This window comes from Pelodiscus sinensis, chromosome 1 (genome assembly GCF_052426305.1).
Source record: "Pelodiscus sinensis isolate ZL-2025 chromosome 1, ASM5242630v1, whole genome shotgun sequence".
NCBI classification, from domain to species: Eukaryota; Metazoa; Chordata; order Testudines; family Trionychidae; genus Pelodiscus; species Pelodiscus sinensis.
Window position 1 is genome coordinate 144,424,692 of NC_143052.1, and position 24,462 is coordinate 144,449,153.

General features: G+C 46.8%; 1 protein-coding gene and 1 long non-coding RNA gene across 8 annotated transcripts in view; one reads left to right on the plus strand and one right to left on the minus strand.

Annotated features, from left to right (window-relative positions):
- Positions 1-3,688: 3,688 nt before the first annotated feature.
- LOC102454429 (extracellular calcium-sensing receptor) overlaps positions 3,689-24,462 on the minus strand; it is a 171,795-nt gene continuing 151,021 nt past the window's right edge. For 4 of the 6 annotated variants that reach the window (XM_075904550.2, XM_075904561.2, XM_075904580.2 and 1 more), the window contains exons 6-7: positions 17,960-18,083; positions 3,697-13,353 (exon numbers count right to left, since the gene is read on the minus strand). In XM_075904550.2, the coding sequence (XP_075760665.2) occupies positions 11,909-13,353; positions 17,960-18,083 (1,569 nt within the window). In that variant the 3' untranslated portion in view covers positions 3,697-11,908. Of the gene's footprint in view, positions 13,354-17,959; positions 18,084-24,462 lie in introns of all 6 variants that reach the window. The other 2 variants (XM_075904595.2, XM_075904588.2) reach the window with 2 other exon arrangements.
- The window catches only part of LOC142819232 (uncharacterized), a 38,636-nt gene continuing 37,093 nt past the window's right edge, over positions 22,920-24,462 (plus strand). For both annotated transcript variants that reach the window (XR_012897031.2, XR_012897027.2), the window contains exon 1: positions 22,920-23,059. This is a non-coding gene — a long non-coding RNA (uncharacterized LOC142819232). The remainder of the gene's footprint in view (positions 23,060-24,462) is intronic.

The following is a 24,462-nucleotide window of genomic DNA, read 5'->3' on the forward strand; positions in this document are numbered from 1 at the left end:
CTTCTTTGGAATAGGCATGCTAATTTAGAACTTTGGAATAGGGAAATGCGCGGGGGATTTAAATATCTCCTGCGGGATTTAAATAAACATGGCCGCCGCTTTTTTTCCGGCTTGGGGAAAAGCCGGAAAAGAGCGTCCAGACTGGCACGATCCTCCGGAATAAAGCCCTTTTCCGGAGGATCTCTTATCGAAGTAGGAATAAGTAGGAATAAGAGATCCTCCGGAAAAGGGCTTTATTCCGGAGGATCGCGCCAGTCTGGACGCTGTTTTCCGGCTTTTCCCCAAGCTGGAAAAAAAGCAGCGGCCATGTTTATTTAAATCCCGTGGGGGATATTTAAATTCCCCGCGCATTTCCCTATTCCAAAGTTCTAAATTAGCATGCCTATTCCAAAGAAGGGGCCAGTGTAGACGTAGCCATGAATTTTATAAACGTAATAGCGACAAGTCCTCTTAGATGTTAAATCCATTTTACAGAAGGGGAAATTCAGGCTCACATAGATTATGGTCAAAACTGTCAAACTTGGTTATATAAAATTACACCGTGGCCCCTTTGTAATGAATGTTCACAAAGCACTTTAAGGGTACGTCTACACTACAGCGCTAGTTCGAACTAACTTAGTTCGAATTAGTTAATTCGAACTAAGCTAATTCGAACTAACGCGTCTAGAACTAAAAACTAGTTCGAATTAGCGTTTTGCTAATTCGAACTAGCAAGTCCACATTGAGTGGACTCTGAACAGGGCTTAAGGATGGCCGGAAGCAGTGCCGGCAGGGCATAAGAGGAGGACTTAGAGCATGGAGATGCTGTCTCAGGCTAGCCGAGGGCTGCGCTTAAAGGGTCCCGACCCCCACCCCGGACACACAGTTCTAAGGGGTGCCCCGCTTGCAAAGAAGTTCTGGCTTGGAGTGCCCGGAGTACCCACACTGGGCACATCACACCACTTGGCCATCAGCCCGGCTGCACTTGCCGCAGGCTGCTATCTGGGGAGAGGGGGCAATCGGGGGGCTGCAGGAGAGCTTCCACCCCCAGAAGCCCGCAGAGCCAGCCCAGTCCTCCCCATCGGGGGCTCGTACCCCATTCCTCCCTCACCTCCTTCCACTTACCCTTCCCTAGCCCCCCTTCATATTGATGTACAAAATAAAGATAACATTTCTTCCAACATTGACTCTGTCTTTATTGAACAAAATTGGGGGAGACTGGGAAAAGGAGGTGGGAGAGGGGAAGAGAAAGGCTGGGAGAGGGGAGGGCAACTAACATGATCAGGGGTTGGGAACAGGTCCCAGATGAAGAGAGGCTACAGAGACTGGGACTGTTCAGCTTAGAAAAGAGGAGATGGAGCGGGGACAGAATAGAGGTCTCTAAAAGCAGGGGTTGGGTGGAGAGGGTGCATTCAGAAAAGTTCTTCATGAGTTCCCATAAAGAAGGACTAGAGGACACCAAAGGAAAGGAATGGGTAGCAGGCTTGAAACTAGTAAGAGAAAGTTGTTCTTCTTCCCAAAGCAAATAGTTAATCTGTGGAACTCCTTGCTGCAGGAGGCTGTGAAGGCTACAACTAGAACAGAGTTTAAAGGGAAGTGAGATCAAGTCATGGAGGTTGGGTCCATGGAGTAGTCTTAGCCAGGGGGTAGAAGTGGTGTCCCTGCCCAAAGTTTGTGGAAGGCTGAAGAGGGATGGCACGAGACAAATGGCTTGGTCACTGTCTTCGGTCCATCCCCTCCAGGGTCCCTAGGGTTGGCCACTGTCGGCAGACAGGCTACTGGGCTAGATGGACCTTTGGTCTGACCCAGGACGGCCATTGTAAGCTCAGGGCTCAGGGTCGGGGGTCTCAGTGGACCCCCTTGATTTTCATGCACACCTGCTCCTGGGTGGCCAGGCTGGCAGCTCTCCTGCCCTAGACGGCCACTTTCCTGTGCCTAGTGCGGAGATCGTGGACGAGGTCCACGATGTCCGCACTAGCCCAGGCAGGTGCCTGCCTCTTGCGGTCCAGGGCAAGCTCCCGGGAGCCGCCAGCCTGGTCCCGGGAAGAGGGGCTGGGCTGGGGGACATCGGGTGGGTGGCTCGAGCTGTGCCAGGTGCAGGGTCTGCTGGCTGGGTGCTGGCAGGCTTGCACCTGGCACGGGCACCGTAGCCAGCCTGTGCCCCTTTAAGAGGTCCGGGGCCGGGAAGGGGGCATAGAGTTTCCCTGGTGTTGGCCAGAGTGGCCACCAGGGAAACCTGGGGAGGGCTAGCCTCCCACTAGTTTGAATTAAGGGGCTACATACCCCTTAATTCGAACTAGCTAGTTCAAACTAGGCTTAATCCTCGTAAAATGAGGTTTACCTAGTTCGAACTAAGCGCTCCGCTAGTTCGATTCAAATTCGAACTAGCGGAGCGCTAGTGTAGCGCCTATTAAAGTTAGTTCGAACTAACTTTGTAGTGTAGACATACCCTGAGATCCTCAAATTAATTTGTGTGTTCTGTGCTTGCTTGCTTGAAGCATATAGTATGGTCTGTTTGGGGGACTGTATGCTGTGCTAGGCTAGGCTGAGAGAGCTTACTAGTGAAACTAACTTGCCATCTTTCATCCCTAATCCATTCAGGGATCCTTGAGAAGGGGGAGACACTAACACAGAACTGGAGTTTACAAAGACAGCTTCTAAGTGACTGGAACTGCAGCAACAGGGAAGTTCTGGGAAGGTGTTTAGAGAGGGAGCATGGCAGGCAGATACACCTAACAAACATACTCTGTTTGAAGCGAGGTGGAGAACCTACCAAACATACACCTCCCTCCCTTAAGGGAGTAAAGGGAATGCAGGCAAAAAGTGCGCAGGAGAGTGGGAGCTAGCCACTTTCCTGTGGTGAATGGAGACACGTGTGCATTTGCTGTAAGCAATCCATGGTGTTCAGAGACTGAGTACAGACTCTTGAGAACAGAATGATTGGACTGGAGGAGCTAAGGGAGACAGGTACATAAAGGAGGTGTTCAGGAACACAGTAAAATAGTTCCTTCCCCAGTCATACAGTCTCTGTGTTGAGGAGAATGAAAGTCTCAGGGAAGGAGAATGTTATGCTGGAGTGGAGGGAAATGATCCCAGACCTCTTGCACTGAGTTATTAGGAAGAGAGAGACAATAGTAATGGGGAATTCGATTATTAGAAACATAGTTGTGTTTGAAATAATCAGGAGAACTGCATGGTAAATATCCTGCCAGGTGTAAAGGTTGTGGATCTCAATAAGACATCCGAACAGACTTATTGGCAGTGCTGGGGAAGAACTGGTGGCTGTGGTACATATAACTACTAATGGCATAAGGAGAGGTAAGAGAGATGTGCTGGATGCCAAATTTAGGCTGCTAAGTAAGGGTATGTCTACACTACAGCATTATTTCGAAATAGCTTATTTCGAAATAACGCGTCTAGACTCTAAATGCATTTCAAAATAGCGCAGCCACACTCATAGGACACTGAATCGCATTTAAGGCCGTCCGGAACTGGTTCTGCCAGGGCATCAGGTCAGGAGTTACCTTGTGTGGCTGCTTCTTGAGACTATCTGAGGTCTGTGCTTAAAGGCACCCCCTGCTCCCACCCCCGCCCCGACAGCCTGTTCTAAGGTTTCCCTGCTTGCTTGCCTACCTTGCTGAGGGACATCAAAGCATTTTTTTCTCTGCGTGCTCTGGTTGCCCTCACTCAGGACACCACAGCATTCTGCCGCATGGAGCTGGAGCCGCCCCTGGGCACTCTGGCGCTTCTCCTGGATATGTTGCTATGAGCCTGGCAGCACGTTCTGCAGGCAGTAACAGTCTCCCTGGTGTGCCCCACTGGGGGCTTGTGCCTCATTCCTCCATCATGTCCTTCCACTTATCCCTCCCTAACCCTCCTTCCTGCTGAACAATAAAAGACACGTGTTCATTACAACAAAGCCTCTTTATTGAACAAAACTGGGGTGGGAGGGGGGAATGAAACTGAAGTGAGACTGGGGAAAGAAGGTGGGAGAAGGGAAAAGGGAGGTTGGGAGAGGGGAGGGGGAAACCTGGGAGGAGGGAGAGGTGGCTGGGGAGGCAGCAGGGTCTGGAGCAGCAGGAGACAGCAAGCTCTGCCCCAGGGTCGATGACCACCTGGGGGGCACGGACCGTCCTGCCCCCCAGGATGCGGTCCACAGAATCAAAATAGGGGCAGGGATCTGGGTCTGCCCCTGGTTGGGAGCTGTCCCCTGTGGCTCTGGCATATCCCTGCCGCAGCTCCTTTATCTTCATGTGAACCTGCTCCTGGGTTCGCATGTGGCCTTTGGTGGCCAGGCTGGCAGCCATCCTCTTGTAGACAGTTGCATTCCTCTGTTTAGGGCGGAGATCATGGACGTTGGAGGCATCTCCCCAAACCTGAATTAGGTCCCCGATCTCCGCTCTGGACCAGGTAGGTGCCCGCCTTCTCCAGCCTCTGGCAGACTCCTGGGAGCTGGTAGACTGGTCCTGTGGAGTGGTGGAAGGCTGGCTGGCACTGGCTGCCTGGCTCATGCTGGGGCCACTGGGTCAGGTGCAGCGACTGCTGGCTCTGGGCTGGCAGGCTTGGATCTGGCAAATGCACTGTGGCCAGAGTCTACCCCTTTAAGGACTCTGGGGAGGGGGGGACGGAGAGGAGTTTTCTTGGTTGTGCCTAGAGTGGCCACCAGGGCCCCCTATTTCGAAATAAGCGTCTACACAGCGCTTATTTCAAAATAGCAATTTCAAAATTGGTGTTATTCTTCATGGAATGAGGTTTACCAATTTCGAAATAAGCCCTCCGCTATTTCAATTTAATTTCGAAATAGCGGTTTGGCTTTGTAGACGCTGGTAAAGTTATTTTGAAATAATTCTGCTGTATAGACCTACCCTAAGAGAGTAAAGACTGAGATCTCCATAGTAGCATTTCCTGAAATGCTTCTAGTTCCACCCCAAAGGCCAGTTAGACAAGCAGACCTGCAGGGTCTCATTGGTGTGTAAAAGTAAAAAGGTCACAGAGAGGAGTTTTTAAACTCAGGGCTGGGGGAAAGCCAATAGGCGCAAAGAAGTCCATGGTTTGGATACTTTGTATTCTAGTAAAGGGTAGAAAATAGAAGTTCATGATGTATACATAGGAACTGAAGAGTGTGAAAGCAGGCTCTTTGCTGGCCAGGCCTCTCGCGCGTATTGCCATCCAAGCAAAAGGTCAACTTCCCCTTGATGAAAACCCTTACACTATGTAACTTAAAGGTCAGCGATGAACAGGAACCAAAACCAGACCTAAAAAGTTCATGTAAAGTTCATGCTGGTTGTGCTGACTGTGCCATGCCCGATGAGGCAGAAAAGGAAAAACAGGAAATCATCTCACTCCCTTACTCCTGTCACTTAACAGACAGGATCTGCTAGCCTATGACAAAAAGTGCGCAAAAGCTCTCTATAAAACAGCTACCCTTCCTATATCAAATTGAGGAATCCCGAATAAACATTGGATGGCAGAATATGAGCCAGGTCCGAGGACTGATCACCCGAGGGCCACCTCCCGCTCACCGAACCAAACGAGTTCCTGTAGAGCGTAACGTATACCAAACATAACGAATACCAAATATGTTGTTGTTGTAGTTTGTGTGTCTGTTAAATGTAAGTATTGTTATCTGAAATTGTTTAGAGGTATTGTTAAGTAGTAGTGTTAAAAGTTTTAGATAAATGATTAGTCTTATAAGTAAGACTGATGTAAATGTAACTGTTAATAATCCCTGGTCCCTTGTTAACAACTATTGGGATTTAGAGAAACCTCAAGAAATTTTCTTTACTGTATTGCATTTTGCTTATTGGTCATTCTAATAATTATTTGGTGCCTGCGTATGTAAGAAATTGATAAAATAATAATTTATACGTAGAAGCCCTTTAATAAAAGTTTAAAAGATATTTGGTAATAGTTTGCCTGTTTCTGCGCCTCCCTGGGACTAGCCACATTTCCGAACCTTTTACTTTAAACCACAAAGAGAAACAGGCCAAGTGAAAAAGCCCTATTCAGTTTTATCACAGACAGTCTTGGCAATTGCAGGCTAGCAGGCCTCATTTTAGTACCAGAAAAACTGATTGAAATTACAATAAAGAACAGAATTGTCAGATACATAGATGAGCACGATATATTGGGGAAGAGCCAAATGGTTTCTATAAAGGGAAATCATGCCGTACTAATCTACTAGAGTTCTTTGAGGGAGATCAACAAACATGTGGACAAGGGGGATCCAGAGGATATACTATACTTAGATTTCCAGAAAGCCTTTGACAAGGTCCCTCATCAAAGGCTCGTAAACAAAGTAAGTTGTCATGGGATAAGAAGGAATGTCCTCTCATGGATTGATAACTGGTTAAAAGACAGGAAACAAAGGGTAGGATTAAATAGTCAGTTTTCACAATGGGAAGAGGTAACAATTGGGGTCCACCAAAGATCTGTACAAACTTGTGCTGTTCAACATATTCATAAATGATCTAGAAAAGGACTGTAAACATTGAGATGACAATGTTTACATTTAATACAAAATTACTCAAGATAGTTAAGTCCAAAGCTGGCTGGAAAGAGTTACAAAGGGAACTCATAAAACTCTGTAGCGGGGCAACAAAATGACAGATAAAATTCAATGTTGATAAATGCAAAGTCATTGAGACTGGCAAAAATCCCGACTAAACATACAAAATAAGGGGGATCTAAATTAGCTGTTACCACTGAAGAAAGAGGTCTTCGATTCATCATGAATAGTTCCTTTAAAACATCTGCTCAGTGGGCAGCAACAGTCAAAAAGATAACAAAATATTAGGAACCATTAGGGAAGGGCCAGCTAAAACAGAAAATATGATAATGCCACTCTATAAATCTATGCTACTACGCCCACACCTTGAATACTGCATACAGTTTTGGTCACTCCATCCAAAAAAATGTATTAGAATTAGAAAAAGTACAGAGAAAGAACAGCTTCCACATGAGATTAAAAAGGCCGGGATTATTTAGTTTAGAAAAGAGACTACATCTAAAAGAGATGGGCGATATGATAGAGGTCTATAAAATCAAGATTAGTGTGGAGAAAATGAATAGGGGAGAATTATTTATCCCTTCACACAACACAGGAACCAGGGATCCCCAATGAAATGAATAGGCAGCAGGATTTAAACAAATAAAAGGAAGTATTTCTTCATTCCACACTCAGTAAACCTGTGGAACTCATTGCCAGGGTATGTTGTGAAGGCTGAAAGTACAATTTGGTTAAAGAAAGAATTAGATATTTTGGAGTGAAAATCCCTCAGTGGCTATTAGCTAACCTAGTCAGGGACAAAACCTTGTGCCCTGGGTGTCCCTCAGTGTCTGATGGCTGGAAGCTGGGACTGGACACTGAAGGCAGATCACTCAATAATTACCTTGTTTTATTCATTCCCTCTGAAGCATCAGGCACTGGCCACAAGGCAGGATACTGGGCTAGATGGTCCATTCATCTGACCCAGTATTACTGTTCTGATTCTTTCTAGGGCCTCTGCCTACACTCAAAATGTCTCATCATTCCCCAGTCTGAATTTCCTAACCAGCCCTGTACAGAATTATAACTTTAAATAAATTCCCCCGGTTCCCCTTACTTAATTTTGTAACACTCACCGTCACGCTGGGATTGGTGAACTAATTTGGCCTTCCACTCATTATGCAGGTGGGGAGGAGACAGTAACTCTACTCCAGAGACTCCTAAGAGAAATGTAAAATGTGGGGAAGAATCTCACTTTGGAAGCATCATCTTGTGCCTCTCTGAGAACCCCAGATACACCTTTGTTGGGGCTCTGCATGGAAGGGGCTTCACTGGGGTCAGAATGAGAGAGGACAGTGGATCAGATGACTGTCTTTCCTTGGAACTGTTCCCAGAACACCAGTCAGATATACCAGAATTCAAATACAAAGTTAACATTCTCTGTCTCCTCTTTTACTGCATCTCCACAGGCAGACCCCACACACAGCCACAGGACTGTAGCAGGGTTTATATCCTCTCGAAGCTACCAGGAGGGACTGCTCCAGCCACCATGGTGGATGTTTGGCTTAGATTTTTGGCAGCAAGACACTGCTGGGTGTCCAAGTTGATTTTAGGTTTAGCGACCTGTGTGTGCTGCCAGGTGTTTTTAGACACAGGGCCTATCACAGCTTCCCCCCCATCTTGGAGATGCCAGGTGAAGAGCTTATGATTGTGGCTGGTGACACAGCTTGAATGGCTGGACTTCTGTTGCACCAAAACTGCACCTACTGTACTAGCTCAGAGTTGCTGGCAAAGCTGCACAAAGACAGAGCCCAGGACGACTCCCAAAGCCCAAGATAAATGTGTTCTGGTGACAATTGGAATCACCCTTCCCACAATTTCTTTACCTACAAACTAACGACATTTGATCTGGAGTCCCTGGTGACCCCTTGGGGCCTGTAGAGAGGCAGTGTGGCCTCCCTGTAAGCCAGAGGGGGAAGAGCCACATGCCCAGCTCAGCTGAGCGGAGCCAGGCTGAGCTCACCCTGCCCGCTGGAAGTGGAGCAGGAGTACAAAAGGCAGAGTACCTAGCTCAATGGGAGCCGAACAAGGGAAGGAGACAGACGTGCCCTGTTGGCTGCAGTCCGCTGACCTACTGCTGAGCTAGGAAGCATCCTGGAGCTGGTGAGGCCTGGGGCGCAGGAGGACCAGAGCTGGTGGGACTACGGGTGGCCAAATACCTGGAGGAACCTGATCCAGAGCCCGGGAAGGAAGCCACCTAAGGGATTTTGTTAAATGGTTTGTGGCTTGACAGTGGGACAGTATTGGGGGAAGAGTCCCGCTCACCCAGTCGTAGGACACTCAGCCGCTGTTAGGGGCCCTGGGCTTGAACGTAACGGAGCTGGGCGGGCCTGCATTCCCCTGTCTCTGCCACCTTCCCCTGGAATGGCAGCCTCCCTACCGGAGCACTACAGGCTCTTTGCCAGGGCTCCCCTGCCTGGGGTTAGAGCGCCTGGTCTGCTGACTGGCTCCACCTGGCCGGAGGGCCGAGGAGCTATTGGCTGCTGGGAGCTGAGTCTGGGACCCTGTGCCTAGCCTTCTAATTCTCCTAGCAGTGCAGTGCCACAGTGAGGCAGTGTCACCTCCCTCTGACCTAGAGGGGGTAGGGAGGGGTAACTGACCCACCACAGGGCCTCGTGATAGCAAAGTCACTTTTCAGACCAGGACCACACTTTTTGTAAATATAAATAATTTATAAACCCCCCAAACTTGGAAATAAACATGAAATTATCCACGGGAAACAAACCCACTTGTTTCAGCCTGTTAAATGAGGAATCTTGACAGAAAGGAGCCCTAAGTTACTTTCCAATTCTCCTGCCTGCAGTATGTGCGGAGATATGTGTTTGTGTTTGTTTTCCTGTTTATACTTTATTTTCCCTCACTGGGTGCAGCTGGGGCTTGGCCCATGACTCTGTGGATTTGTGCCATTTAATGCAGTCAGCAGGACTGACTCTGCCAGGGGAGTCACAGGGAGGGTTACCACTTTGTAGACCATCTTTTGAACTAATTCTCATGTATTGGCTGGAATCCACTTGTCTTATTCTTTAGCTACGTCTGCCATCTAGTGGCCATTTCTTTTCACTCAATTAAAGCCCAAAACCAAGATTTTCAAAATTGGGTGCCTAAAGTTGGGCTCCTAAATCCACATGTAAGCACTTCTATATAGCCTAATTTTTAGAAACTATGAGTACCCCAAGCTCCCACTGGCTTCAATGGCAGAGGCTATTTTTAAAAATTGTACCATGATGTGTATTTTTAAGTTTTCTCCCTGCTATTTCCTTGTTTTTCCTCAAATGTCATTTTAATATGATGGTTATTTTACTTAATTTGCTGGTGTTTTTCTACACAGAGGCAGAAGCTCTGCCAGTCGCAGGCATATGGACACACAGCAAAGAAAAGGTTAATTAATCCGTAGCTTGAAAAAGCATCTCTACAAATTCTGACTACCCTTTTGTTCCCCACAATATTCCACCTCAGCTAACAGTGCAGATTGTAAAGCAAGCCCTTGCATGGCAATATCACCGGGAAGTTTTATTTTCCTGCCCTGACAAAACAAAACAAAAAACAAAACGACAACCAAACAACAACAATAGCAATGTTTTTTCCAGCGCATTTCCACAGACCTTTGTTTGTCTCCGTTCAAGTAAGACTAAGGCCATCTTGTATTGCTGCAGTGACTAAGAGCATTTTATTGTATTTTGAGAGAAGATTAAACCAGATTCCCACAGGCTGATAACTGTTGCAAAAAGGGGTCTAAACTTTTAAGTGGATGTTTTCCTAATGATGTACTCTAGGAACTATTTGGGGGAAGTTCTGTGAATTACATTATGCAGGAGGTCAGACTAGATGATCACAGTGGTCTCTTCTGGCCTTGGAATCTATGTAGCACTAAATCCCTCATGTAACGCCATTGTCACCCGTGTGTCAGACAGTAACACGGATTCTTTGACCCCTGGACATGCAAGTTCATTTCAGTTATTCTCAAAGTGGGTGGGAGAGAAATGGGCATGTCTTATGAATAATCTGTGGCAATTGGGTCAACCTTGAGAAGACCGTTAAAGAGAGTGTCTTTAGAAGTCTTTTCTGCTCCCCTCCCACACCCTAAAGCTTCTCTTTCAGATAAAGGAGACACATCACGTACCAGACACCCCTTCAAAATGGACCACACTTGCCACTTGCCCTGGCTCATCAACTATATAAATCCTCCAAAAGCCTTGTTGCTCCAAAATATTCAATTGGCACAAAACCCAAATCATCTGGTTGCCCATATGCATTTCCATTATACTCCACCTAGCCTTTTGTCTATGTATGCCCCTCAAATGCTCATTTTTCCTTTAGCTATCCCCAAACATGCACACTTTTGAGGGGCAGTTTCCCCATCTTGACTAGCTTGAGTAAGTGAGTGTATATGAGTGAGTGTGGTATGTGTGTGAGTGTTTGTTGTGTGAGTGAGTGTGTATGTGAGTGTGACTGTGTGAATGTGGGACTGTGAATGAGTGTGTGTGTGTGTGTGTTTGTGAGAGTGTGTGAGAGCGCGAGAGACACTTCATTGAGCATAGCGATCTAGTAACTCATGGATACATCTCACTGAGCTCTCACAACATTCTGCCCCAGGAGCAAGCTGTCACCCCTTTCCACCAAAAAAGGCAGCTTGGAGGTGACGTGTTAACTGGAACAGACCAACAGGACACTTGTGACTTGATCTAATGCACTGATGTCTATGAAGAACACTGTCCGGCATTCACTACCGCTCACACTGGCAGCCATGGGAAGCAGGGGTTGGAACATCTTATATAAATAGCCTGTCCTATTAAATACTTTACATGTTCAGACTGTTGGCTATGCCACGCATTCGGAATATTTATGTCTTTATTTGTTGTATTTTTAAAGGACCCCTTTCCTCAGGTCAAACTGCAAATCCTGTTTTAGTAAAGCCGAGTCCTTTCCTTGGTCTTAACATGGTTAGAGATCTCACATGTAGTCTACAGAGGGACTATTATACACAGTGGGGAAGAGGGGTTTTATACATCAGCATAAAAGCAGAGTAAAATGAAATTGCCTAACCCCCTAGCTACACCCACTGAGCTGCAGTCTGGCAGGCAGGACCGACAATGGCAAGGCAGTAGACAAATCCCAGCTGGGGGAAGATTTTCACTTGTCCTTTCAAGATGTCAGGATCCTGATTTCTTTAAACCAAACACAGTGTCAGTACAATGGTTCCTAGATGTAGCCTCTGACAGTCTGCCTCCTGTGTGTCCTTTGGTGGTGAGTGTCTCTTTGCCTTTATTAGCAAGAAGGTGTTGAGGCTACATCTGAGCCGTGTCGTTGGTGTCTTTCTCCAAGAAGCAAGAAGGTGTGCTGGTTTCCCTGGGGAACAGTGGTGGATTTTATCATTTTTGTTTGTTAAAAATGTATTGTGTTCTCTATGACCGAACCACTGCCGCTACCGATAAAATTCTGGGAATTTGCTGATGGCAGAGGTGGCTCTTCTGGGCTTTGCTCCTCTTGTTTGGTTTCTCCCACTCCTGACTCCTGTACGCTGGTTTCTTGGCTTGAAGGTGCCTGGAAGCCAGGCTCCACACCTAGGGGTTCACTGTTCTGTAGGGGAAGCAGGGCCCTGTGCCGCATCAGGCTGTCATCACTGTTTTGGACTTCTAAGGAGTTTCTGCACTTGGAATTCTTGCTGGCCACAGAGTTCTTCTGGGGCTCCTCAAAGCTCAATGAGAGAGTGACAGTCCCACTTCCAAAGATGACTTTTTGCTTGCATCCGCGCTTCTGCTGCTGCCGCTCCGTGGACGTCGGCAGAGAGCAGGGGTCTTCATAGTTGCTCTTGCTACTGATGGAGGATGAGGGGGTAGAGCCTGTGGAACCACCCAGACTGTTAGACCTCTTGCGTGACACGTTGCTCCGTCTCAGCGTGGCCCTGGCTGCTACTTTGAAGGCATGGGCAGCCGTGCTGCAGCGCACTTCCTCAATGGTGTTGCGGGAGGGCTTAAAGAGGATGATGTAGACTTTGTTGAAGAAGATGCAGGCCAGCTGCCCAAAGCTGGCAGCCAGTATGGCAATCACCTCCACAGCTGAGACAAACTTGCCATAGGTACTGGCATAGGCAGGTATGAAGGAGATCCATACAATGAAGAAGATCAGCATGCTGAAGGTGATGAACTTGGCTTCGTTGAAGTTCTCAGGCAGCTTCCGAGACTTGAAAGCGAAGAAGAAGCAGATGGCAGCCAGAAGGCAAGTATAACCAATCAAGAAGCCCAGAGCCATCAGGGAGCCTTCATGGCAGGTGAGGAAGATGATCTCGTCCTCCAGCTCATGGTTCCGGTAGCTGGAGGGGGGAGCTGTGTAGAGCCAGATCACACAGATGATGATCTGCACAAAAGTGCACAAGAAGACCAGAAGAAACTGCAGGTTGAGGCCCCACCATTTGCGATGGAGGCTTGTAGGGATCTTGGCTTCAAAAACCAGCAGGACACGATTTGTCTTTACCAGGATGCAGGAGATGCAGAGGACAAAGCTGATGCCAAAGGCTGGCTGGCGCAAGCGGCAAGTCCAGTCCTGGGGCTTGCCAATGAAGAACAGGGAGCTGGAGAAGCAGCACAGCAGGGAGAACAGGAGGAGGTAGGACAACTCCCGGTTAGTGGCCTTGACAATGGGTGTGTTGCGGAATTTGGTGAAGACCCCCAGAACGAATGAGGTCAGGAAAATTCCTAGCACAGCAAAGAGAGTTAGAGCTATTCCAAAGGGCTCAGTCCAGGACAGGAACTCGATTTGCTTCGGAATGCAAGAGGTGTGGTTTTCGTTGGACCAGAAATCCTCAGGGCACTTGGCACAAGCACTCGCATCTGCAAAATAAATAGGACGGAGTGAACAGTTTGTTAGACTAGATGGCCACCCTAAATAAAATGGAGCAATGTTTAGCCCTTCCATACTAAATATAGAAGTGCTTCCTATAAGAAATGCTCTGCGTGCTTGGATCAAGAAGGAACATTGCATGATGGGACCTCTAGCCTCTCAGGAGCCATGCATGGGTCTGTATTAAAGAAGAAGGCTATTTCTTAGCCACACTTTATAGTTTTGGAGCTGCACTCTGGCTTTCCAGACCAATTCCGTGGAATCATTTTAGAATATGTAGTATCTGCTAGACAGCTTTGTGTTTCTTGTTGTCTTCACTATGTACCTCTCTCTTTACTCTCTCCCTCTGAATTTCTATCTTCTCACCTCACATACCTACCTCCTCCGTCATCACGGTGGTATCTGAGTCACTCTGGCTGACTTGATGACAAATGATGGAAATCAAAAGAATATGCTAGCTTCTTTAGCTGCACTGGAATCCCACTTCACATCCTAAGGAGGTAAATCTTGGATGCTTTTAAACTGTTCATCTTAAGCAGACAATCAGTGCTCTTGATTTCCCCAAAGCCTTAAAGCTCTCACTTTAGAACGGCAGGGAAAGGGAACCCTGACTAGCTGAGGTCTTCTTTATGTTGTTTTAATCATGCACAACATAAGGTCCCAGATCTCTCCTGTCCAGCTCCAAAGAGCTTGGGAAATAGACCGATCTAGGCCTGGTAGGGGGTACAGTCTGGGCATCACCAGAGCTCCGGGCTCTAGAACCTCCCTCTCCTCTCAAGTAGAACCTGACCTAGGAACCAGGGGGTCTCTGCATTTCTATCTGCTTCCCAGGTTGTGGGTCTTTGGGCAGGTACAGCAAATCCCATCACAAGTGGTGAAGATAGATGGCATTGTCAACTTTATAGGACTGGTGACCCAAGAGACCATTTCCTTAACGTTTATAGTAGAAGGACATCGGAACCAATATACTTTAATGGGATCCACTCTCCATTCTTCCCAATAATTGTTGGCATTCTTTGGCTGGAGTGACGTGACCTGTGTGGCTCCTGGTGGTGAAGGATATGTCCAACATGACCGTCGGGACAGCTCTCTTCCCGGGAGTTGGAGCCCAATCAGTTCTGCACCCTTGTGCATTCTATTCTCAAGAACTCGTCCCTGCTGAGATGAACTATGGAATACTGGACACCTAGCTCATCACAATCCAAACTGCATTTGAAGATTGGCATCGCCATCTTGAGAGAGCTTGGCATCCAGTATTGATTTTTAACTTACCATAAGAACCTTGAGTACTTCTAGAAGGCCCAAGCTTTGATTCAGAAGCAGTTAAGGTGGGCTATTCTCTTTCTCTGAGTGTGAGTTTATAATTACCTGCCACCTGGGAAACTGAAATGGGACAGGCAATGCTCTACTGCGGAACAGGAGAGCCTACTAGGAGAACAAGGAACCTACTTCTGAGCCCCCCCCCCACCACCTGAAGCCTAATAATGTTGTAAATGTCACAATTCAGCATAACCTGGTCTCCCCCCTCCATTCTGCCTGGAAAGAAGATCCACCCACCCAAGGAACACGATCTGTGCCATTGTGGGCTAAGTACTGTCCTGTGAGAGATGGGATAACATACTTTGGCAAGTGCATATATGTCCCTATGGAGCACCCCAACTGGAGGTGCTATGACCATGCCAGAGTGTTCCACTGATGGATCCCTTTGGAATCTTAAATTTTCCTTCATGGTTGCCCATTTTTTCAGGTGGCCCTACAGTCAGGCTGAAAATCCAAGCTTTTCTGGACTTCTGCAAGTGTTGTGTATGTACCAAGATGTTTTGAATGGAATCCTTCAATTGCTTAGTAACCCCAGAGTCCAACTAGGTCTTCTTTGGCCATCAGCCTAAACATCATTGAGGAGCTCCCAGAGGAGCTTCAGTGCTGTAGACCATCTGACTAAAATGGCCAATTTCATCCTTGCAACCCCTGTCTTTCGCCAAGATTACTTCCCATCTCTTGGCACAAAATGTGGTTTGTTTCCATGGACTTCCAGACCACGTAGTTTCAGACCAAGGCTCATGGTTGACACTTTATATTTCCTTTCAGAAGCCCTGTAGTGAGAACCTTTTCCATGACTGAACACCATCACTGCCTCTACCAGGCAAAACAGAAAACTGTGGTTTGTAACCTATTCTTTAAATCAGCTTCTGTACCAAATAGCTGGAGGAGAGTTAATGCAATGCCAGTTTTTTAAAAGGCTCCAGAAGAGATCCTGGCAATTACATGCCAATGAAACTAATCTCAGTACCGGGCAAATAGGCCCTCCTCAACACTAAGGCTACGTCTACACTAAAGGCTTCTTGCGCAAGAACCTTTTTTGGAAAAGATCTACACTGCCAAAGCACATCAAAAAAGCAATGCGCTTTTTTGAAAGATAGCATCCAGACTGCCTGGACGCTATCTCGCATGTAAGCAGTGATTGCTATGGACAGAATGGCTACTAGGGCATCTGTGCTTTTTCCTCTTCCCTCTTCTTCTGAAAAAACTCCCTCTTCCCCGTCCACACACGCCTTTTTGCGAAAGAGCTCTTCTGCAAAAAGGCTTCTTCCTTGTAGAATGAGGATTACCAATTGCGCAAAAAGCCCTCTGTTCTTTTGTTTTACTGTCGAAAGAATGTGCTTGCAATGTGGACGTAAGTCAAGTTTTGTCTAGACATAGCCTAAAACTACCACTTGTCTCCTGACCACAAGGTGGTAACTAGCATGGTATGCATGGGCTGCGCATGGCTTGGTCCTGATATCACCTTTGAAGAAAGGCAGCAATTTAACTATGAGAACAAAACCATAAAACAGTAAAGCACAGGAAATGAAAAAGAGTAATTTATCCAACTGAAATAGTAGAAACGATTTAGAAAGGCAGAATTAAATCACCCAGGTTGAAATTTTACTAGGGCAGCAGGAACAGCTCCCGAAATCTTGGGGAAAGTAGCAGGGGCTCTTTATTTCAGATCTTTAAAGAGGTCAGAACCGCAGTCTTATTCAAAATAAGAGATAGTATTATAGTAATAAAGAAGAGATATTTCTTATAGTATTTGAATCAAGAAACTTATGGTACCATATACCCGTATTTAAAGAATGGTAACTGATATTTTGAGAATGTGATTCATACACATGGCAGCACATTTTAAATACTGCTGAGAGCTTGTTGAAACTTTCATTTTAGTAATGGCTGCACTTTGGAGTGTAGCATGATTTTGGATGCAGAAATATGCTGACACAATAATTTGCTTTAATTTTCCGAGATGTCCAACCCTGAGGCAGCAGTCTGACAGAGGCATTGGAAATTCAAAAAATTACAATTTGCTCTAAAACTCTTATTACATTTTCCCTCTATAGTGGAATGGTGTGGTTTAATCAAACTCTCACTTCAATAGGAGTTGAATTGCGCCCACAGGTCATATCAATCTGCTTTATTAATTTCCTGCAGAAACTATGGAAGCTGATTCAATTAAGGGAAATGTTCATCTATGCAGGGTGAATACAGGATTGTCTGATGACAGTGGATGCTCTAGAGAATGGACTTTATTTCCTCATAAAATGGGGAATAAAATCCTGGAAACGGAAAAATTAAAAGTTGGATGCAAATTGGAATTGAGTTATGGAGCATTTCACCTACAGCCTGTTGGGGAACCACAGGGTATGGCCGCGGTGTAGTAGGAATACTGATGTCAGATTCCTGGATTCTATTCTTGGCTCTTCTGGGGGCTTCCTGGGTGCCATTGAGCAATTTCTGTCTCATCTCTCTTTCTTAGGAACCCTAACTAGGGATGTAATTGTATTGTTGATTAACCGATTAGCGAAAGCTTATAAGTTAATGTTATAAACTATACGCATTTCCCTCCTGCTGCTTGCCAGGAAATTTTTTAGCAGACTGGCCAGCAGCCCAGTTCAGTCCTGGTTCGTGCCAGCCCCAGGACCTACTCCCACGGCAGCTCTGCAATTAAAGTGCATTAGGAGCCAGGCAGGCAGGCAGCCCGGTTCAGTTCTGGCTCATGCTGGGTCTGTATCAGAAGCAGCAGCGCGGGGTGACAGGCAGCCGTTCTGCAAGCCATTTTGGTTTTTAAACTGGCTCCTCTAGTGGGCAGCTCCTGCCTGGCCCCCTCATGCTGCTGCCTCTGATACAGGGGGGCTGAGGGCAGTTATTTTAGCAGAGGTTAGGAAATGAATAGGCCATGGAAACTGAATCCCCCTCTGCCCTTTAGTGAAGGCCCCAGTGAAGCCCAGTGGGAGTGCCTGGGGGCAGTCTGAAGTGAGGCTGCTGTGTGTGCTGTACCTATTCTGGGGAAGACTGAGACGTTCATTCTTCAGGTTTATGAATCTGGCAGCATTCACCAGCATCAATTCACTTTAAAGTGAGCTCATCATTCTTCATGCATCTTTCCCATGTGACGGTCTCTCACAGGACGTGCCAAGGGAAATGCTCTCTGCTCCTTTGGCACCGCATTATTCCACAGACCAGAACAATGGCTACCAATTAATTGCACTTACAAAAAGGATCCATTGGGGGGCACTCACAGGAATCTTTGCAAACCACACTCCTTTTTTTCTCTTTTACCTGTTTCATCATTGTATTCCCCGTCGGAGCAGTTCACGCACTGAAAGCAACAGGTGGGCTCTCCCTCCATGATACCTTTTCTGGTACCTGGGAGACACTCCGTGCTGCAGTTAGAGACTGGCACCTGCAAGACACAGAGTATTCTGGTTAAACATTCGAATGCATGCACCAGAATCTTGCTGGGGAAGAGGCTCCTACAAACTTCCTTTATGAGCTGAGAAATTACAAAACGTGCTAAGGTCAAATACTAGGGTGATTTATACTGTATACAGTTCTGAGAGATACCTATCCTATCTCTCTCAGTATCCTCTAATTTCCTAATCCAAAAAACGCTACAGCCAACACAGGGGAATTCTATGTTACACCTTGTCCTAACAGATAAACAAGGACTGATCACCAAATTAAAAGATAAGGGTCACTTAGGTACACGTGGTAATGACTAAGGCTACGTTTTAGTCACAGGTATTTGTAGTAAAAATCATGGAACTCCTTGCAAGAGGATGTGCTAAAGTCTAGGACTTTAACAGGGTTAAAAAAAGAGCTAGATAGATTCATGCAGGTTAGGTCCATCGATGGCTATTAGCCAGGATGGGTAGGAACAGTGTCCCTGGCCTCTGTTTCTCTGGAGAGGGGTGACGGGAGGGATCACGTGAGGATTACCTGTTGTGATCTCTCCCTCTGGGGCACCTGGCATTGGCCAGTGTTGGCAGGCAGGATACTGGGCTGGATGAACCTTTGATGCAGGTCATAGGCAGTAAACAAATATCCATGATCCCTGATTAAATCTTGGGGGCAGAGCTTGGGGGTGCCACAGGTGCTGGGATGGGATGCCTGCAGGGTGCTGTTAGTGTTCAAGTGGGGTACCTCCTCGGGCGTGTGCTGCCAGTGCTCTAGGGGGAGCAGCCCAGGACTCCTGCTAGTGCTAGGAGTAGAGGGGTTGGTGGGGCTGGCAGGCTCCCTCCCTGGTTCTGCAAGGGACCACATGCTCCCTGCAAGTGGCAACATGTCCCTTGGCATGTAGGGAGAGGTGCAGCCAGGGGGCTCTGCACACTGCCTCTGCCCCAAGCACCTGCTCTGCAGCTCTCATTAGCCAGGAACTACAAGAAATGGGACCTGCAGCGGCGGCACCTGTGCATAGAGGCAGTATGTGAAGCTGCCTGGCCTGACCTCCACCTAGAAGCTTGAACATGTTGCCACTTTTTGGGAGCCCCCTAAGGAAAGCACTGCCTAGAACTCCCTCCTGCATCCCAAATCCCAGCCTCGTGCTTCCCCAACAAATTCCTTCTGCTCCTGGGAGAGGAAGGCACAGTGGCCTGAGATCTCCCCAGCAGCGGCTGGTACAGCTGATCCAGGAGCTGCCTGAGATGCTCTGGTGACCCCCAGGCCATCCACACTGGCAACAGCAAAAGTCAGAGAGATCCCAGAGAGTCACAGGACCCATGGCTTCCATGGCCTCTGTGGGAAACTCGCAGCCATAACCATGACTTGATCACATTTATATTGTGCACGGAGAATAAATCTAGATCATATGCCCAGACACACCCAGACAGCTTTAAGGGCCAATATCACAAGGCTGAAAACAATTGTGAGTGAAATCAGTGGGATGAAGAATTTAATCAGAGAAATATGAATGATAATTGGGAATAATTTAAGAACACCTGACTAGGTGCCCCCAAAGCCACAATCCAACAACGGAGGCTGTGCAAGTTAAAAAAACAATCTGAGTTACAGAGGGGAAGTGATGGCAGCGGTAAAAAATAAAATACACACAGAGATACCAAATGGAAGAAAGGGAAGCTGACAGTTACGAATATCAATCAGAAGTTAGGAACTGAAGAAAATTGAGAAGAGAAACCAAGGGACACATGGAGAAATCTGTGGCCAATAGAGGTAAAGATAATAGGGCATTTAAAAAATATTAGGAATTAAAAGAATCTTGACAAATGTTATTGGTTCATTCCTAGGTGGAAAAGACAGAATTATCAATAATAATGCAGAAAAGGCAAAATTATTTAATACATATTTCTGTTCTGGGTTTGAGGAAAAACAGCTGATGTAGTCTCATCATGTGGTGATAACACTTTCTCAATTTTACTAAAATCTGAGAAGAATGTTAAACAGAAGCTATTAACATTAGACATTATTAAATCAGCAGATCTGGATAGTTTGCATCCAAGAGTTTTAAAAGAGCTGGCTGAAGTCCACGGGGGTCCATCAATGCTGATTTTCCATAAGACTTGATGTACTGGGGAAGTACCAGAAGACTGAAAGAAAGCTAATGCTGTGCCAGTTCTTAATAAGGATAAATGGATCAATCTGGGTAATTACAGGCCTGTGAGCCTGACATCTGTCCCAGGTAAAATAAGGGAATAATTGATACTGGATTTGATTTATAAAGAATTAAATTAATGCAAATCAACATGGATTTATGGAACGTAGATCATATCCGACTGACTTGATAACTTTTTTTATGAGATAAGTTTGGTTATAAGGGCAATAGTGTGGACTAATTTACTTAGACTTCTGTAAAGCCTTTGCCTTGGTGCTGCAGAACATTTTAATTACAAAAGTGAAACAACATAATGTTGACATGGCACACACTAAGTGGATTATCAGCTGGCTAACTGATAGGTCTTAAAATGTAATTGCAAAGGGGGAATTATCACCAAATGCATCTTTTTCCAATGCAGTTCTGCAGGGACCGGGCCTTGGACTATTTATAATTTTTATCAGTCGCCAGGAAAAAAACCAAAAAATCATTGCTGATTAAGTTTGCCAATGACTTTGCTGGGGTAAAATTGGGGGAACTGATAATGAACAGGACAGGTTAGAGATTCAGAGCAGCCAGAATCTTGGGATACGAGGCACAAGTTAACAATATGTGCTTAATATGGCTAAATGTAAATGTACAGGCAGTCCCCGGGTTACGTACAAGATAGGGACTGTAGGTTTGTTCTTAAGTTGAATCTGTATGTAAGTCGGAACTGGCGTCCAGATTCAGACACTGCTGAAACTGACCGCCAGTTCTGACTTACATACAGAATCAACTTAAGAACCCCAGGCGTCCCCAAGTCAGCTGCTGCTGAAACTGATCAGCAGCTGATTCCAGGAAGCCCGGGGCAGAGCAACTCTGCCTGGGGCTTCCTGTAGTCAGCGCTGGTCAGTTTCAGCAGAAGCTGACTTGGGGACGCCTGGGGCAGAGCAGCTGGGGTGCTGCTGGGTTGCTCCAGTAGCGCCGCTCCTGGGTCCTGATTCAGCTCTGCCCATCTGCTCTGCCCCAGGGTCCTGATTCAGCCGCTGCTGAAACTGACCAGCAGCGGCTGAATCAGGACCTGGGGCAGAGCAGCTGGGGTGCTGCCGGGTTGGTCCAGTAGTGCCCAGAGCGGGCGCTGCAGGACCAATCGGCAGCGCCCCAGCTGCTCTGCCCCAGAGTCCAAAACAAAAGCCTGGTCTGCTGGGGGGGGGGAGCACACTAGCTGCGCCCCCCCCCCAGCAGACCAGGGACACGGGGAGCAGAGCCTCTGAGGCTTTGCTCTGGCAAAGCCTCAGAGGGAGGGACCCCGCCGCGGCTGCGGCTTCAATCTGGGTGCCTGTGGTCTGCTGGGGACCGTCCCCAGCAGACCACAGGCTCCCGGACTGAAGCCGCAGCCGCGGGGGGGTCCCGCGCCTCTGAGGCTTTGCCAGAGCAAAGCCTCAGAGGCGCGGGGACCGCCGCTGCTGCCGCTTCAATCTGGGTGCCTGTGGTCTGCTGGGGACGGTCCCCAGCAGACCACAGGCACCCAGATTGAAGCGGCAGCAGCGGCGGTTCCCCGCGCCTCTGAGGCTTTGCTCTGGCAAAGCCTCAGAAGCGCGGGAACCCGCCCGGTGCCCCTGGTCTGCTGGAGACAGTCTCCAGCAGACCAGGGGCACCGGAGCAGCTTACGAACGGGGCTTTCTCGCCCCGACTTCCGGGGCGAGAAAGCCCCGTTCGTAAGTGCGGATCCGACATAAGTCGGATCCGCGTAAGTCGGGGACTGCCTGTATACATCTAGGCCCAAAAGAATGTAGGCCATACTTACAGGAAGGGGACTATGTAGTGGGAAGGAGGAACTCTGCAAATGATGTGGGAGTTGTGGTAGCTGGGGATGTCAATGTGTAGCTTATTGGTTAATTTTATCGACTACAAACATTCCCACCCCCTGCTGCCTCCGTATGGGTATGTCTACACTAGCCACTCTAGTTCGAACTAGGGTGGCTAATGTAATCATTCGAACTTGCAAATGAAGCCCGGGATTAAAATATCCCGGGCTTTATTTGCATGTTCCCAGGCACCGCCATTCTTAAATGCCCGGTAGTTCGGACTCCCTGCAATGAGGAGTAACGGTAGTTCAAATTAGGAGCTTTAATTCGAACTACTTAGTCCGTGCTGCGTGTAGCCGCAAGCAGGGAGTCCGAACTACCGGGCATTTAAGAATGGCGGCGCCTGGGAACATGCAAATAAAGCCTGGGATATTTTAATCCTGGGCTTCATTTGCAAGTTCAATTGACTACATTAGCCACCCTAGTTCGAACTAGAGTGGCTAGTGTAGACATACCCTATCAGAAGCAGCAAGGGAGGGAAGTGGGAGCTGGTGCCTGTGAGAAGCTGGCTTTTAAGCTGATTCCCCATGAGTATTCATCATTACTGGTAATTTTAAAACCAAGAGTAGAGGTTTTCCTAGAATATCTACTCTAGAAATTATTTGGGAAGAAAGTTCTATGGCCTATGCAATAGAGGAGATCAGACTAGATTATCCTAATGGTCCCTTCTGGCCTCAGAATGTTGGAATTGCTCTCCTATCGGGGCTCTGATTCTGCCCCTACAGGCCTGTTGCTCAGGGCATTGCAGGAGAGGCCTGTGTTTAGCTAGGGCATGACAATGATACATTGTGACATGGGCGTAGGTAAATTCTGTAAGTGGCAGCCAAACAGCAAGGGTGGAAATAAAAGTCGTGCTGGTGGAAAGTGTCAGACTGGCAGCCTGGGAGACTGAAATCTGCTGAGAGAACATGTGTAACTGCAACCAGCCTTACCAGTATCCTGCACTTTAGTGTTTGAAGGACCATTTCTAGAGAGGAGAAGGTAGGCCGTACGTCCTTGCAATCTACACTGTACAATGGACACAAATTACACTGGGAACTCGTATTTAGGGTTCTGTTTTTCGGTTTTTAACTCATAAAACTTCAAGGCTGTGTCTAGACTGCATCCCTTTTTCGTAAAAGGGATGCAAATTAGACATATTGCAATTGCAAATGAAGCGGTGATTTAAATCTCCCCCGTTTCATTAGCATAAAAATGGCTGCCACTTTTTTCCGGCTTGGAGCTTTGCTGGAAAAAAGCGCCAGTCTAGACGCGGATCTTTCTGAAAATAAAGCCTTTTCTGAAAGATCCCTTACCCCTGAGGCTTTATTTTCCGAAAGATCCGCGTCTAGACTGGCGCTTTTTTCCGGCAAAGCTCCAAACCGGAAAAAAGTGGCAGCCATTTTTATGCTAACGAAGCGGGGGAGATTTAAATCCCCGCTTCATTTGCAATTGCGATATGTCTAATTTGCATCCCTTTTACGAAAAAGGGATGCAGTCTAGACACAGCCCAATAGAACATCCCCGATTAGAAAAAAATGAAATCAGTGTTTAAATGAAATGTGTACTCAGTTCATGCTTACTATTTCCCTTTCACAGTGTATTGTATTTATACAGGTGATGTCCACGCTCTCTAGCTTGTATCTAGTGGCTTTTCTACACAGAGCAGTAATGCAAATTCCCAGGGTATGATTTCTAAAATGCACTAATATTTTGTGTATATAACCTACCTGTTGACACACACTAAAAGTTCTCTAGCCTGCCCTAACATAGTACTGTTTCAAATAGCTCTGTGTGTGTGTGTGTGTGTGTGTGTGTGTGTGTGTGTGTGTATCTCCAATTTTTGGACATCTCTCTAGAATTGAAAAATTACTAAAAATAAATACTTAACAATGAAATTATTAAACCCTGAGAAACAGAAGCCCAACTTACGTTACTCATAATATCAAAATGTCATCAGATAGTAACAAAAGCCAGTTCCCATTGGCCTGACTTTGAATTAGCAGCCTAGAGGTGAAAGGTTCTTCTTGCCAGGAAACAAACTGCTAAGACAGCCTGCCCCCCTGATATTACATGGATGATTACTAGTAACTAAAAAAAGTAGAATGATTTCTTGCACTTACTTTTACCCAGGACCCCCATCCTGCACAAATCTACTTCCTCTAGTACCAAATAAAATAAATTAACTAAATATAAAAAAAATGCTACCCCAAGAAACGGTTTAACCCTCAAAAGGGAGACGGGCTAGATTTTTAGGTATTTAGTTGCCTAAAATTGGAGACAGGCACTTGGGAGGATTTTCAGAAGTTGCTGGAAATGAAATGAATGGAAACAAGCTAGAGACATAATGGGATTTCAGTGCCTAACTGCCATTGAGATCCTCAAAACAGCTGGTACCTAAAGTC